Source organism: Dipodomys merriami, unplaced genomic scaffold, assembly GCF_024711535.1.
Source record: "Dipodomys merriami isolate MVZ:Mamm:240054 unplaced genomic scaffold, mDipMer1.0.p SCAF_3, whole genome shotgun sequence".
NCBI lineage: Eukaryota > Metazoa > Chordata > Mammalia > Rodentia > Heteromyidae > Dipodomys > Dipodomys merriami.
The window spans coordinates 58,406,531-58,421,186 of record NW_027204492.1 but is presented as its reverse complement, the minus strand read 5'-3'; the positions used below and the strand labels follow the sequence as shown (position 1 = coordinate 58,421,186).

General features: G+C 32.9%; 1 protein-coding gene across 4 annotated transcripts in view; it reads right to left on the bottom strand.

Annotated features, from left to right (window-relative positions):
• The window catches only part of Rps6ka6 (ribosomal protein S6 kinase A6), a 116,607-nt gene that overhangs the window by 20,404 nt on the left and 81,547 nt on the right, over positions 1–14,656 (bottom strand). For all 4 annotated transcript variants that reach the window (XM_070040126.1, XM_070040124.1, XM_070040123.1 and 1 more), the window contains 4 exons: positions 13,531–13,689; positions 10,745–10,906; positions 3,932–4,008; positions 1,288–1,405 (listed from right to left, as the gene is read on the bottom strand). In XM_070040126.1, coding sequence (XP_069896227.1) covers positions 1,288–1,405; positions 3,932–4,008; positions 10,745–10,906; positions 13,531–13,689 — 516 coding nt within the window. The remainder of the gene's footprint in view (positions 1–1,287; positions 1,406–3,931; positions 4,009–10,744; positions 10,907–13,530; positions 13,690–14,656) is intronic.

Here is a 14,656-nt window from a genome sequence, read left to right as displayed (position 1 = left end):
AGTAGCGTTCTCTTTTTGCCACATCCCTGCCTGCATCTGGTATTATTTGTTTTCCTGATAATGGACATTATAACTGGGGTGAGGTGGAATCTCAATTCTGTTTTGATTTGCATTTCTTTTATGGCCAGAGATGTTGAACATTTCTTCATGTGTCCATTGGCCATTCTTATTTCCTCTTCAGAGATGTCTTTCTTTAAGTCTTTAGCCCACTTATTAATGGGGTGGTTGTTTCTTTAAGTAATTATCTTTTGGGGGGTTAATTTTTTGAGTTCTACATACATTTTAGAGATGAGGCCCTTGTCTGTTGTATAGCTAGTGAAGATCTTCTCCCTATCTGTGGCTTTCTATTGATCTTGCTAGCTATAATCTTTGTTTATCTGATTTGGGAAAGGAAATCATAGAAATGATGAGACAAAGGGCAGTGAACCAATACAACAGAGATAGCCACAGGACAATATGTTGGAAATGAACTTTACAACTTTGGGAGGTAGAGATGCTATCCCTCCCTGGAAGAAAAAATAAGGGAGGGGGTAACAATGTTCAACAAGAATTGTACTCATTTCCTTACTTGAGTAGCTGTAATCCCTCTGTAAATCACCTTTATAAAAAAAAAGTAGAGTAGTGGAGATAGTGATATAGTGGAGCCTGGTAAGGTGTGGGGAGAGGGGATTTATATATGGAGGCTACTTAATGTGTACAGTAGGCAGCTGGATGGAATAACTTCTAATATGGTTGTCAACAATTAACTATATATTTCAAAATAGCTCATACATTCGATTTTCAACATTCCTGAGGCAGAAGAAATGATAAATGTTTGAGGTGACAGATTTGCTACATTTACCCTTACCTGATCATTACACATTATATACTTGTCATGAGATGTCACACTGTACTTGACAAACGTGCAACTATGTGCCAACTGAAAATAAAACAATTTAAATAACTGCATATTATTAACAGACAATTTCTATACTTGAAGATGATGTGGAAAATACACTAAGTCCAGAAATAAGCTTTACATATACTTTACATATGTAGCCTTCTTCAGATTTGCCTTTTTTGTTTTGGTTAATATAGAAAGTGGGTTTATATTCCTTGAACACATAAAAGTTGGTCAGAAAGAATGATGCCCCAAATCTCATGAAAAAAATAATTCTGTGCCTTCATTAATTGATAAATGAGTTAAATTAACTAAAAACAAATACGTGGCACCACTAGATATATACATGAGAACATAAAGACTTTAGCATTTTAACATGAATTCCAACAGAATAGATTTATGTATACCTTTGCTCCATCTGAAATATTGTCCCAGTTTCCACCACTCAAAGAGAACTTTCCATTACCTATACGCAGCAGTATTTCTTCTGGAGTGTCATTGGGACCATTAGCAAATGGAGTATACCTATTAATAAAATAAAGTTTAATGGACATAAGAGGCAACACAAATATTAAATATAAGCAAAAACAATCAAAATAAGACTACATACAAATATTTACTGCAAAATAAGAGCATAATCTAATACTTCTTCTCATGGAATTTTATATTTCAGACAATGAATTTAATCCTAATAAATTATTTAATGAATTGGAGATCCTTGACTATTTTCTTTTTTGTCTTTGATCACTGAAACAATGTAAAATACGGATAGATTTTACATAAACCTACAGTTTTATTACCAGACCACATTAAAACACACAAATTTCTCCCAGGCAAAAGTTACCAAGGAAATATACCTGCTATGAAGAAAACATTAGTTTTATATACTTATAATGCATTTATTATATTGGTTAACATTTATTCAGTAGCATGTTATTTTTATCAATATTATAAGTGGAAATAAGTCCATCTATTTAATGAATATCTATAAAAATGGATTAGCTATTGATATCAATAAAAAAATTCTACACTCAATCAATTGCAGACCAACTTATTCTTGGATAGGAAGATAAATATATAGGCTGAAAATAGTTTTTAAAAATTAAAGAATTTAAAGGTGATCACATCTCTATCATTTTAACAGTAAGACTGAAATTATATTCAAACTTAATGTCAATACCCTCATAGAATTAAGAAACTAGGCACTCACATACACAGTCACTTCTTGTAAAATCATAAAGCAAATAACTGAAAAGTAGTAAGCTAGAAATAGCATCCTGTGGTTTAAAAGTAATATTGACTGCATTTGATATGGAAAATATTTACATATGTATTCATTAACTACAGTAAAAATAAATTGACTAATTTTTTAAATCATGCAAAAGTATATACTTACTTGTGAGTATGGACTTTGCCTCTATCAGAAAAATTTCTATAACCATAAATTCATACTTTTTACTAACAGCCCTACTTATTATATTATTATAAAAGTACTACTCATATTATAAATTATTTACATACTTGTGTCAAGCTTTATCTTTAGCCTTTTAAGAGAAAGCAGTGATAAGAATACTTCTTTAGTTCAGTATTTCATTTGAATGTTTTTTAAAAATATAGTATCATTAAATTTATATTGTCAGTGTCTTATGTAACTAATAAATCCTCTATACATCACCTTTATTATAAAATTAAAAGTTAAGGATGAGTAACACCGAAAACAAGACTGGAGGAATAGTTTAGTGTTAGATGAGGCCTTAACAAGTATGCTGCCAAAAAAAGGAAAAAGAAAAAAAGAGGAAAAATACATGCTCTTGTGTATATATTAAGTAAATTCAAAATAATATTTTTGTAAAACATTATCATACAAAATGTTGAAAAATTTGCAGTTGATTTTTTTATTTACTTCTTTTTTTATTGTGAAAATACTGTACAGAGGGGTTACAATTACATGGGCAAGATAATGAGTACGTTTCTTGTCAAGCATTATAGCCTCCTCCTTTGTTTTCCCTTTCCATCCCTTCCCAGCCTCTCCCACCCCTCTACCCAGTCCTCCCTGCCCTTCCCCCTCCCTCCCCCCAGTTGATTTTTTTTTTTTTTTGTCGGTTGTGGGACTTGAATTCTGGGCCTGGGCGCTGTCCCTCAGCTCTTCAGCTCAAGGCGAGCGCTCTACCACTTGAGCTACAGCGCCACTTCCGGTTTTCTAGTGGTTTTTATTGGAGATAGGAGTCTCACGGTCTCTCCTGCCCGGGCTGGCTTTGAACCGTGATCCTCAGATCTCAGCCTCCTGAGTAGCTAGGATTACAGGCGTGAGCCACCCCCAGTTGATTTTTAATTCATGTTTTATGTTTAACGTTTCTAGGGTAAACCACTATTCATTATAATTTTGCTTTTCTGGTTCATAACTTTGTTTATCCTACTGTTAATTCAAGGCATTGCCGTTTGGCTCTTTCTGCTAAACCATAAAATGACTGAATGCAATTTAATTGACATGACCATATTGAAATAAATTTGGTTTTATTCTTTAAAAAATAAAAATAAAAATTCCTTCTTTGTGTGCTTACAAAAAAAATTTATATTGTCAGTGAGCCAGAATTCAAGAACTTGAAAAAAAACACTTAAGTATAAATAAGTTGAATGGAGAAATGCTTGTTGAAATATGCAATTAGGACACAGTAAATGTAGTCAACAATATTATATTCAACATAAAATATCAACATAAAATATATACTTTATTCATTGTTTTTGCTTTGTATTGGGGCTTGAACTGAGGGCATGGGCACTGTCCCTCAGCTTTTTCGTTCAAGGCTGATACTCCACCAATTGAGCCATACATCTACTTCCAGATTTTTGGTGGTAATTGGAGATAAAGAGTCTCACAAACTTTATCCTAATAGTGCCTCATGAAACATTTTTCTATTATGTTTAAAATTGTATTATTATACATATTATACATTTTAAAATATTTATGTAATTTTTCTTAATTTTTTTCTAGCTGTACTCTACCCAGATATGTAATTGAAATACAAATAACAGTATGAATATGTTTCTTACCCAGCCAACATTGTGTAAAAAAGGACTCCTAAACTCCATATATCACAAGCAGCATCATATCCCTGTTGCATAAGCACCTGAAAAAAGAAATATTTATTATGCAATATTACTCAATGTAAATTCAATATTTTTACTCAAAGGAAAGGTGTTTGGCTTCTAATGATCTCATAAATATTCATGATAAAAAAAAACTTACATCATTTCCTGGACTTAATGTTAAAGGTCAAGTCTTCTGCAATCATCCAACACTGAAAAAACTGGTATTGTTTTTATCAAGAAATTAAGTAACATAAAAAAGTAACAAAACCAAAAAGTAAACAAAGAGAACCCCACAACACTTAAAGACCTAATACTGACATCAGTGAGCTTTTATATTTCCTCTTAGGAAACAGATATATAGATACTGAAACATGAATTAATATATAAAGCTTAATATATACTATAAATGCACTAAGGCTTAATTCTGATGCTGTCTCTATGAAATATCTTATTATAAGATGGAGCCTGAAATAATATGCCCAACGTCACAAAAACTAACCAGTAGCAGAACAGGCAAGTGCTATGCTGTCTATGCTATTAAAAAGTAATATTAGAATAATATATGAGCTTATAAAAATAGTATAAATTTATATTTTACATATAAGTATGATGTCTTTAAAAGAATATTTCTGTACTACTTTTGATAAATTATGAGTAGCTTCATTAATTTTTCATACAATAATTTATGTAACAGGATTTTTGCTTTGGGCACATTAGTAAAATCAATATCTTTTTATATATTCATGTGAGATTTCTCTATGAAGCTAAGTTTATTTGAAAAATTAAGAGACAAATGAGGTCATTTTTATTCATTTAGAAGTACAAACACAATGCTTAAGCTTCTAGGCATAGGAACAAAATAGAAACATTATTAATGTATTAACATAGGGGACTACATAACCACTAGCATGGAATGTTCATACATAAAAGGCTAAAAATATTAATGTTTGTCTTTGATAATATTTTAGAGATATGAATAATGAGTACCTAACAACTGACAGCACATATGTAAAAATGAGAAGCCAAAGAAGTCAAAAACATGAATAGCTATGAAGTAAATATTCCTAGTGGAGATCATAAAGAAGCTAATAAAGAACAAAGTACAGCTAAACCATTTACATAACAGTAAACCCCAAATGGCTTATTCTAATAAAAACAAAGTACTGGGATGGAATTCTGGCTCAAGTAGTACAGCACCTACACAGAAGTTGAAGAACTGAGTTCAAAACCTCATTACCATAAAGTCAATGAACAAATAATTTTGACTGCTTTACCTTTCCTTATTTCTTTCCCATTACTTATCAACTTTACAGTTCAGGAGCATCACACATTTCCCCAGCTTTTTTTCCTTCATATTTTTCAGAGGTATCAATGAGTTGTATAAAGGAGTTTCACGCCGACAGATTCATATATGCATCCAATATATTCTTGATCAGACTCATTTCTTCCATCACTCTGTCTCGTCTCCCTGGCCCCCTTCAAAAATCAATCTCAACAAGCTTCACTATACATGTATATAAAGTATTTTGACCATACTCACCCACTTTGCCCTACTTGCATTACCCATCCCTCTCCTACTAGCCTACTTATTAATGAGGTTGTGGTTTTTTGGTATTTTTGGGGAGGGGGTAAAGTTTTTGAGCTCTAAGTATATTTTAGATATGAGGCCCTGGTCTGATGCATAGCTAGTGAAGATCTCCCAATCTGTAGGTTATCTATTTATCCTGCAAGCTATGTTCTTTTTTTATATGTTTTTTATTGTAAAAATACTGTACAGAGGGGTTACAGTTACATGAGTAAGGTGATGAGTACTTTTCCTATCCAGCACTGTTACCTCCTACTTTGTTTTTCCCCTACCATCCCTTCCCTCTCCACTTCCCTAATTCCTTCCCCCACCACCCTGAACTTGTAAAGTTCATTTTCAACATAGTGTCTTGTACATCTCACTGTTACAATGGGTCAACTTTTATCCTTGTTTCAGCATTCTGTTATTTCTATTCCCCTCCCCAAATTAGAAAAATGTATATACAAGATGCAGGGCACTGGAATCAAACACAGTGAAAACAGGGGTTAAACCATGGGGGAAGAACATACAAAAGAAACAAAAAATCACATAGTACATTATAAATACGTTAAAAACAATGCAAGGTATGTTCTTTGCCATGCAGAAACTCTGCAGTTTAAAGCAATCCCATTTATCCAGCCTTTTTTTGATTCGTTGTTTCTGGATCTTAGGAAGGTTCCCCCTGTGCCAAGAAGCCCTAGTGTTTCCCCTACCCCTTCCCTTCCTGTAGTATTTTCAGGGTATCTGATCTTACATTGAGGTCTTTGATTTATTTGGAATTGATTCTGGCACAGGGTGATATATAAGGATTAAACTTTGGTCTTCTACATGTGTATAGCCAATACCAAACTTCAAAATCTACTATAAAGCCATAGTTATAAAAACAGCTTGATAGTGGCACATGAACAGGTCTGAAGATCAATGGAACAGAATTGAAAACCCAGAAATTAACCCACAGACCTACGGCCACATAATCTTTGATAAGGAAGCCAAAAACATAGGATGGAAGAAAGCCAGCCTGTTCAACAAATGATGCTGACAGAATTGGCTATACATAAGTAGAAAACTGAATTTAGGAAGATTTGTATAGCTTCCTTGGAGAATTAGCATAGTTACATTTAAATGTCAATGCTTAGAAATTTCTTGAAGAGATGAGAGGTAATCAGCAAGTAGCTATTTGTATACTATAATTCTATAACCTTGCCCTGTGTGACACAGAAACTCTGTCTCATGAAGAAATCCTTATCCTATTTCTATAATCTACCTGGTTATGATAAGGTCAGAGCTGTGCAGAAGGTATCATGGGGAAATATTGCTTAATAAAGGATAAACAAAATATCTTGTTTAAATCTGAGTGCTGATGGCTTGTACCAGTAATCTTAGATACTCAAGCAAGATGCTGAGATATACAGGATCTTAGTTTAAAGCCAGTACAGACAGAAAATCTATGAGATACAATTACCAAAACAACCAGCAAAAATTTGTGCTAGAGGCATGGCTCAAGTGGTAGAATTAGTCACAGTGCCCTACAATAGTGAGGATGTGTATTCATAATGGAAACAAAACCACGGTGGCTGAATAAGAGTATAGTCCAGAATCTGAGTTTTAACATTTTTAGATACATCAAGTTAAATATAGAAAAGATAGTGTTCTCCATATAGGACAAGAAAGGGTAATAGATAGGTTATAGTGATAAAGCAGTAAATTCTATAACGTTTTCTCTCTGATTTGGCATCACAAATAGGAAAAAATAACCATGCAGAGAGATTCTCATTGTTTTGCACTAAGTAAGCACCTATTTGGAGCAAAATGTGACACAGTGCCAGAGGAAAGTAAGGTAATTTTAATGGTATCAAGAGCTATAGACAACATTCCTCAGTATGCTCCATTAGTTCCACAATATTCTTAAACTCCAGTAGGCATTCAATATCAGATATAACAAATTGGTTGACTTTATAAAATATTTTGGAAATCTATTAACTTCTTGACATAGGTATATAGAAAAGCACATATATAAAGTAAACATTAAGATGTTGACTGGTGATGCATATCCTAAAAATGTGAATAAATATTTTCTTCTTCTTGTTAAATTAATGTTCTCTTAGCAAGCCAGGACTCTCTCTGAACTGTGAAGAAATAAATGCTATTATTTATTAAAACACCTGCAAGGATATTTGAATTTTTGTTCCTAGTTTAAAAGAAAATGCATTATAAGTAATTTTCTAATATCTCTTGACAGGATATGAAATTTTAAAAACATGCCTTACAGAAAAGATATCTGTTTTATAAAATTCATAAAAATTTACAAATATTTACTGATTGCTATCAAGAGTTTCAGCACTTGATAAAACTTTTCAAAGCATTTGAAAGTACAAATTCTAGCCAAAGATAGTTCAGTCTCTAGTTATGGAGAAGTGGTCTCCACATGCCCACCAAAAAACCTTCATTACTATATTGATGAAAGTATCTTACTACAATGGATGTCTGTTAGGATAAAAAACAAACAACAAGCTGTATTCTACTCTGTATATGAACTCATTTAAAATGTTTGTCTAACTGTTAATCTAAACACAGACACATTTTTATGTCTGGTATTGAAGAACTCTCATGGGACACATTGGCCTTTAATCTTTTTTCCAGTGAAAAGCCTCCATAATATTAAGGATTCTAAGTCTACAAAATTTATTCAATATTAAGAAATAGAGCGCAGCCTTGAGCTAAACAGCACCCAGGCCTAGCGCTCAGGCTCCATGACCGGACCCCCCCCTCAAAAAAAGAAATTGCCCATTAAAATGGTTACTCTATACTCCGCTATTATGTTTACATTATAAATCTGGGAAGTGGGGCTGGGAAGGTGGCTCAGTGGTAGAGAGCTTGCCTTGCATGCCTGAGGCCCTGGGTTTGATTCCTCAGCACCACATAAGCAAAAAGAAAAAAGCCGGAAGTGGTGCTATGGCTCAAGTGGTAGAGTGCTAGCCTTGAGCTGAAGAGCTGAGTGACAGTGCCCAGGCCCAGAGTTCAGGCCCCACAACCAGACCCCCCCCCCAAAAAAAATCTGGGAAATGTTTAAGATGAACATAATATATCTTATATTTAACAGGAGCTTAATCTCAAATATTCTGTCCTACTACAAATCATTGGAATGTCCAAGAAAGATCAGTGATTTTTATATCCAAATTATTTCTTATCCAATAATGCCTTGCTGGATTATGTGATCAAAATGTGTTGTTCTAGGTATTTAATTAAAATGTAGATTAAATCAGATATAGATATATCTATCTACAGATTAAATCATATACTCTGGATAGATATAGATATAGAACTATCTACAGATTAAATTACATACTATGGACACATATCTATATACATATCCATATATATATATATATATATATATATATATAAAACAACTGAGTATCTTATATTTTTCTGCAAAAAAGTAAAATGAAGATTTATTACAGAACAGAAGCATAGCAGAATACTCTATAGGCTGAGTAGCTCAAAATATAAGTATATACAATAATTTTATAGGGAAGGGTCTGAATATCTATGTTTTTTCCAGGAAGAAAAGAAATTAGTGCACATGCATCACTACACACAAGACTGACTCTTCTTGTGTTACAGTTCCCAGGAAAATCACTTAACACAAAAAGTTAGTTAAAGAGGCTGGGAAGGTGGCTCAGTGGTAGAGCGCTTGCCTTGCATTCGTGAGGCCCTGGGTTTGATTCCCCAGCACCACATAAGCAAAAAGAAAAAAAGCTGGAAGTGGCGCTATGGCTCAAGTGGTAGAGCGCTAGCCTTGAGCTGAAGAGCTGAGGGACAGCGCCCAGGCCCAGAGTTCAGGCCCCACGACTGACCCCCCCCCCCAAAAAAAAGTTGGTTAAAAACAACCCTATTCTTTAATATCAACAATTTAAAGCAAATTTTAAACATTTTTAAATAAGAATTTTCAACAGAATTATTCTTCTAGGATTGGGGCATGATTCAAGTGGTAAATCTCTTGCCTAACATGAATGAAGTCCTAGGTTCAATCCATAGTATCAGAAAAATTACCTTCCTATATTGATTTTTTTACCATAAAATTATTTTTCTAAAAACTACTTTAAAATATAGAGTCATTGTTCAGGCCCAGTTAATCACACCCATAATCTTAGCTCTCAGGAAGTGGATATTTAGAAGATCACTGTTTTAGGGCAGTCAGAGCAAAGAAACCTTAAGAGACCCTACCTGAACAACAACTAAAACTAAAAGGCTGGGGACATTGTTCAAGTAGTAGACAACTTGCCTCACAACCACAATTCTGAACCCAAACTCCCATTATAACCACATATAGATAGATTTGTTAAATATAACATTAGTCTATAAAGGGCTAATATTTGATACAAAACAATTAAATCATAAAATATGTATGAGATAGGAATTAATCTTCAAATTACATTATTGTGATTCTCTTCTGATTGTGTAAACTCAATTTTTTTACACCTGAAGAGTTTTAGAAACTTTAGTTTGTATTGAAGACACAATCATTTAAATCGCTCATTATCGATCAAACATAAAAACTGCTGATGATTTATTAATAAAATTTATATAGCCAATACCATATTCTCATAGGCAAAACGACTGGAGCTTCCCAAATGTGAAATCTGCATCCATGAGCCTCTTCTAGCTTTATCTTTCCTGATCCTTCCCCCTATGATTGTCATTTTTATGATATTTACCAAAGAAAAAAATCCCCATTGGTTTTTTAAAAAAATTCCTAGCTTCTCAGACAGAAGATACTAAAGACAATGGGGAAGGCGTTGTCCTTATATATTACATATGAAGCTATTTAAATCATTTCATATTCAGTTAGCACAAACCAAAATATATGATTCTGTTATTAAATGACCCTTGGGTGTTGGATAAATTATTTAAGTACTATGAATTTTGGTTTATTTATTTAGAATATTAATAAGTTGAAGTTGCAACTATCTCTACCCTATTTCCCAGTTTAAAAAAAGTATGATTCTGAAATTAGAATATAACCTCTTTATTAGGCTTAGTTTGGTTTTAGATGCTAGTTACTTATCTGAATATTTATGTAAGGTATTATAGAAATTTATTGATTTAAATATCTTAATAGTTGGGAAATGACAAGAAAACTCAGTTCTTATATGTCTACTATAACACATACATGACTGTTATACACTCAAGGAAAAATGAAAGAATACCTCAGGTGCTACAAAGTTTGCAGTGTAGCATGGAGTTAATAGAAGCCCATTTTCTCCTCGAAGTTGTTTTGCAAACCCAAAGTCGCAGATCCTAATTGAATCTGCATTTGATGATTCATCCATGTATAAAATATTGCTGGGTTTAAGATCACGATGAACAACCTTGAACATAAAAGAAAACAACAATATTTGCATAAAACATTTTAGTATATTTTAAAAAAGGAATTTTCAATTATAAATCTTGGAAATGAACTTCCCTCCAGTCTAAGATCTCAAATGTAAATAATCAAGGCATCAGCTTTGTTAAGCATTTCCAATTTTGATCTCAGTTCCAATTTTGGATATAAATGACTGAGCCCTTACCCATTACTCCCTCTACTTACAACTATAAAACCTGGATATAAATTAAAAAATGCCTAAATCTACAAGATGGTGAACAGATATTGAGACTCAATCATATATATATATATAAATATATATATATATATATATATATATACACACACACACATATATATATATCTGTATATATATGTATATATATATACACACATATATGTTTATATATGTGTGTGTGTGTGTTTGTGGTGTGTGTGTGTGTGTGTGTGTGTGTGTGTGTGTGTGTGTGTGTGTGTGTGTGTGTGTGTGTGTGTGTGTGTGTATGAGTAGGTTCTTTTCTTTTTTTGCCGGTCATGGGGACTGAACTCTGGGCCTGGGCACTGTCCCTCAGCTCTTCAACTCAAGGCTAGCACTCTACCACTGAGCTACCTTCCCAGCCCTGAGTAGGTTCTTTTAGCCTGAGGTTAAGTGCAGTTCCTATTTACATACTATAAAGGGGAATACTATAAAGGAAAGAGGCAGAACTGATCTCTGAATAAAAATGTGTGGAAAGGGATCAAAACAGTTCATAGAAACACAAACATATCAAGAAACCAGTGCTTCTGGTCCCAAACCAACACTTTTTGTTCAAATCCTGTTTTTTAAAAAAGACCCACTTAAAAACATGAAATGTTCATGTCCCTAATATAAATTTGAGATATCCTGATTAATTAAAAATAATATTCTAAAAAAAATAACCACCACCACTGGATAAAATGGTAATTATACATCTCTATTTTTTACAGATGTATGTAACTTATCATCATAGAATCCAAATTATCTAATTGACAAGAACCAAGAAAACACATTAGACTTGACAGCAAAAAAATCAATTTTGATTCTCAATGAATCAAGTTGGAAGAACTTTAAAACAGCTACTTTTTTTTGTTTTTGGCTCATGGGGCTTGAACCCTGTCCCCCAGCTCTTCAGCTCAAAGCTAGCGCTCTACCCCCTGAGCCACTGTGCCACTTCCGGTTTTCTGAGTGGTTTATTGGAGATAAGAATCTCAAGGACTTTCCTGCCCAGGCTGGCTTTGAACCACGATCTTCAGATCTCAGCCTCCTGAGTAGCTAGGATTGCAGGTGTGAGCCACTGGTGCCCAGCTAAAACAGCTATCTGTTTTCAATGAAGTAAAAACAAGTTTCTAATCCATGACACAATAAGCCAAAAATAAGATGTCTTAGCAGGAAGAAAATGAAACAATGAAGAAAGGCCAAATAAAATGTAAAACTAAAGAAATTCTGAAATTTTCTATGTAATAATTTTTCTATTATGTTTATCTACTTAATCTCATCTTAACTGTGATAACAGTTTTCATCATTTAAAGCTCTTTAAGGGAAGGGACCAACTGTTACTCTGTTTTGCGTCTCTAACACCCTTTAGACTCTGTCATGTAGAAATGCTCAAATGTGTTATTAACTTACTTAACCGATAAAAAAAAACAGATGATTCACAAAGTAATACATCAAAGAAAAGATCCTTAATTTTTTTCTAAAAAATCACCCTGTTCAGTCCTTACACATAGTAAAATAGACAATAGAACTACTATATTTCTTTAGTATTGTACAAGTATTTCAGTCCAGAAAATGTAGGCCACATAAAATTACTAGTTTATGTTTACTAATTGTAAGAGGAGTTTATATCTAATTTGAACTGTGTCAAATCTGAAATCATTTGCAGTGTTCATAATTCTTTGTATATAGTATCACAACTGATTTGAACTTAAAATTTTAATGTTTTTGCTAACCTTGTTTGCTTGGACATCTTTATGAAAGTTGGCTTTTTGTAAAGTCAACTTTTTATAAAGAGACAAGAAGCAAAGTAACAAGTGTAGTCTTCCCAAACAAAATTCAATATATTAACATTACACATGTTTAGAATCAAAATTCTTTAATGTATTTGGTGAGTGGTTGGTTAAGGGTCAGCCTTTTTAACTGGTAGAGTTTTATATGTTAGGTGGGATCATTTCAAAAACATTCAAAATTTATCTTTGGATATTTCTTTCATGTATCACTTAAGTTTGATTAAGTTTAATAATTTCAAGGGCACGATAAGGTATGCTTATACAATTCAAGCCACTTTCAAAGTAATATGCTGTGAAATCAAGGTCAACAGGCAAGGAGAGGAGAATAAAACATCAGTTTTCTAAATCCATAAGCTTCACTATTATAATTTTTGTATATTCTCTATAAAAGTATGCAAGTAATAGAAAAAAATCATTTTAAGTGATATCACATATATATGGTATATACACATGAATCCACATAAATGAATATATGTAGGCACAGGTGTATAATACATGAGTATTTGTACACATATGTACATGTGCATATAGGTATACATAGTATATATAGAACTATAAACAAATAGGCTCCATAATTGAATGGAAAATGTAACTATAACTTACTCCTTGACAATGAAGATAATCAACTGTCTTGGTTATTACATACAGTACATCACTAGCTTCCTGTTCTGAGAAACATTTTTGCTTCAGAATACGATCCAGTAGCTCTCCTCCTTTCATCAAATCCGTAACAAGGTAAACACATCTCCCATCATCAAAGACCTAAAAACAGAATGTACAATTATTTTTGTGTGTGTGCTGGTTCCTAGGCTTCATCAGTGCCCTTAATTCTCATGCTTTCTTTAATGGTTGCCACTCTAATACTTAAGCCATACCTGTAGTTCAGCATTTTTCTGTTTATTTTGGAGAGTTAGTATCACAGACTATTCTGTCAGGGCTGGCTTTGAACCAGTTACAAGTTAGAGCTACCAGTACCCATTAAAAATATTGTATTTTAAGGTGCTATTATTTGTAATTACAATTTCAACTTTAAAATTATATTTAATTTTCTCTGCTAGTAAACTTTTAATATTAAAATGACAGATTATTTTCTTTTCTGCGAATATATTGTACTGAAGCTTGAATCAATGAAACAATCTGCTACACAGTCCTATGAAACCACATTAAATAATGTTTTATGTCAGAGCTCATCAAAGGATAGAAATGAATATAGAACTCTGTGTCTTTAAATTAAATATCATTATGATAGTAAATATGCTTGTCAGTCCTTTATTGGCATGGACTCATAAATACATGTTAAATTCAATTAATTTATCAAAGAAAATATCTGACCACCTACTGTAGCTCATACCTATAGTCTAAACTACTCAAGAGATAGAGATCAAGAGAATCTTGGAGGTAAGCCTGGGCAAAGAAAAAGTAGGACTCCCATCTCAACAAACAAGCTGACACGGTGACGACTGACTGCAATCCTCAGTTAATTGAGAAGCATAGGTAGGAGCTTGAGGTCCAGATTCTCTTTTAAAATAAATATATAAAGCAATAAAGGGCTTCGTTATATGGCTTGAATGGTATAACACTGGCTTAATAAGCACAAGGTCCTGAGTATAAACCCTTGTACAAACATATTCTTTACAAATATATTCTTTACATATTCAAAGCATGTGAGTGTAAATATACACACATATTTAGATATACATATATTCAAATTAGTATTCAAATATTATAC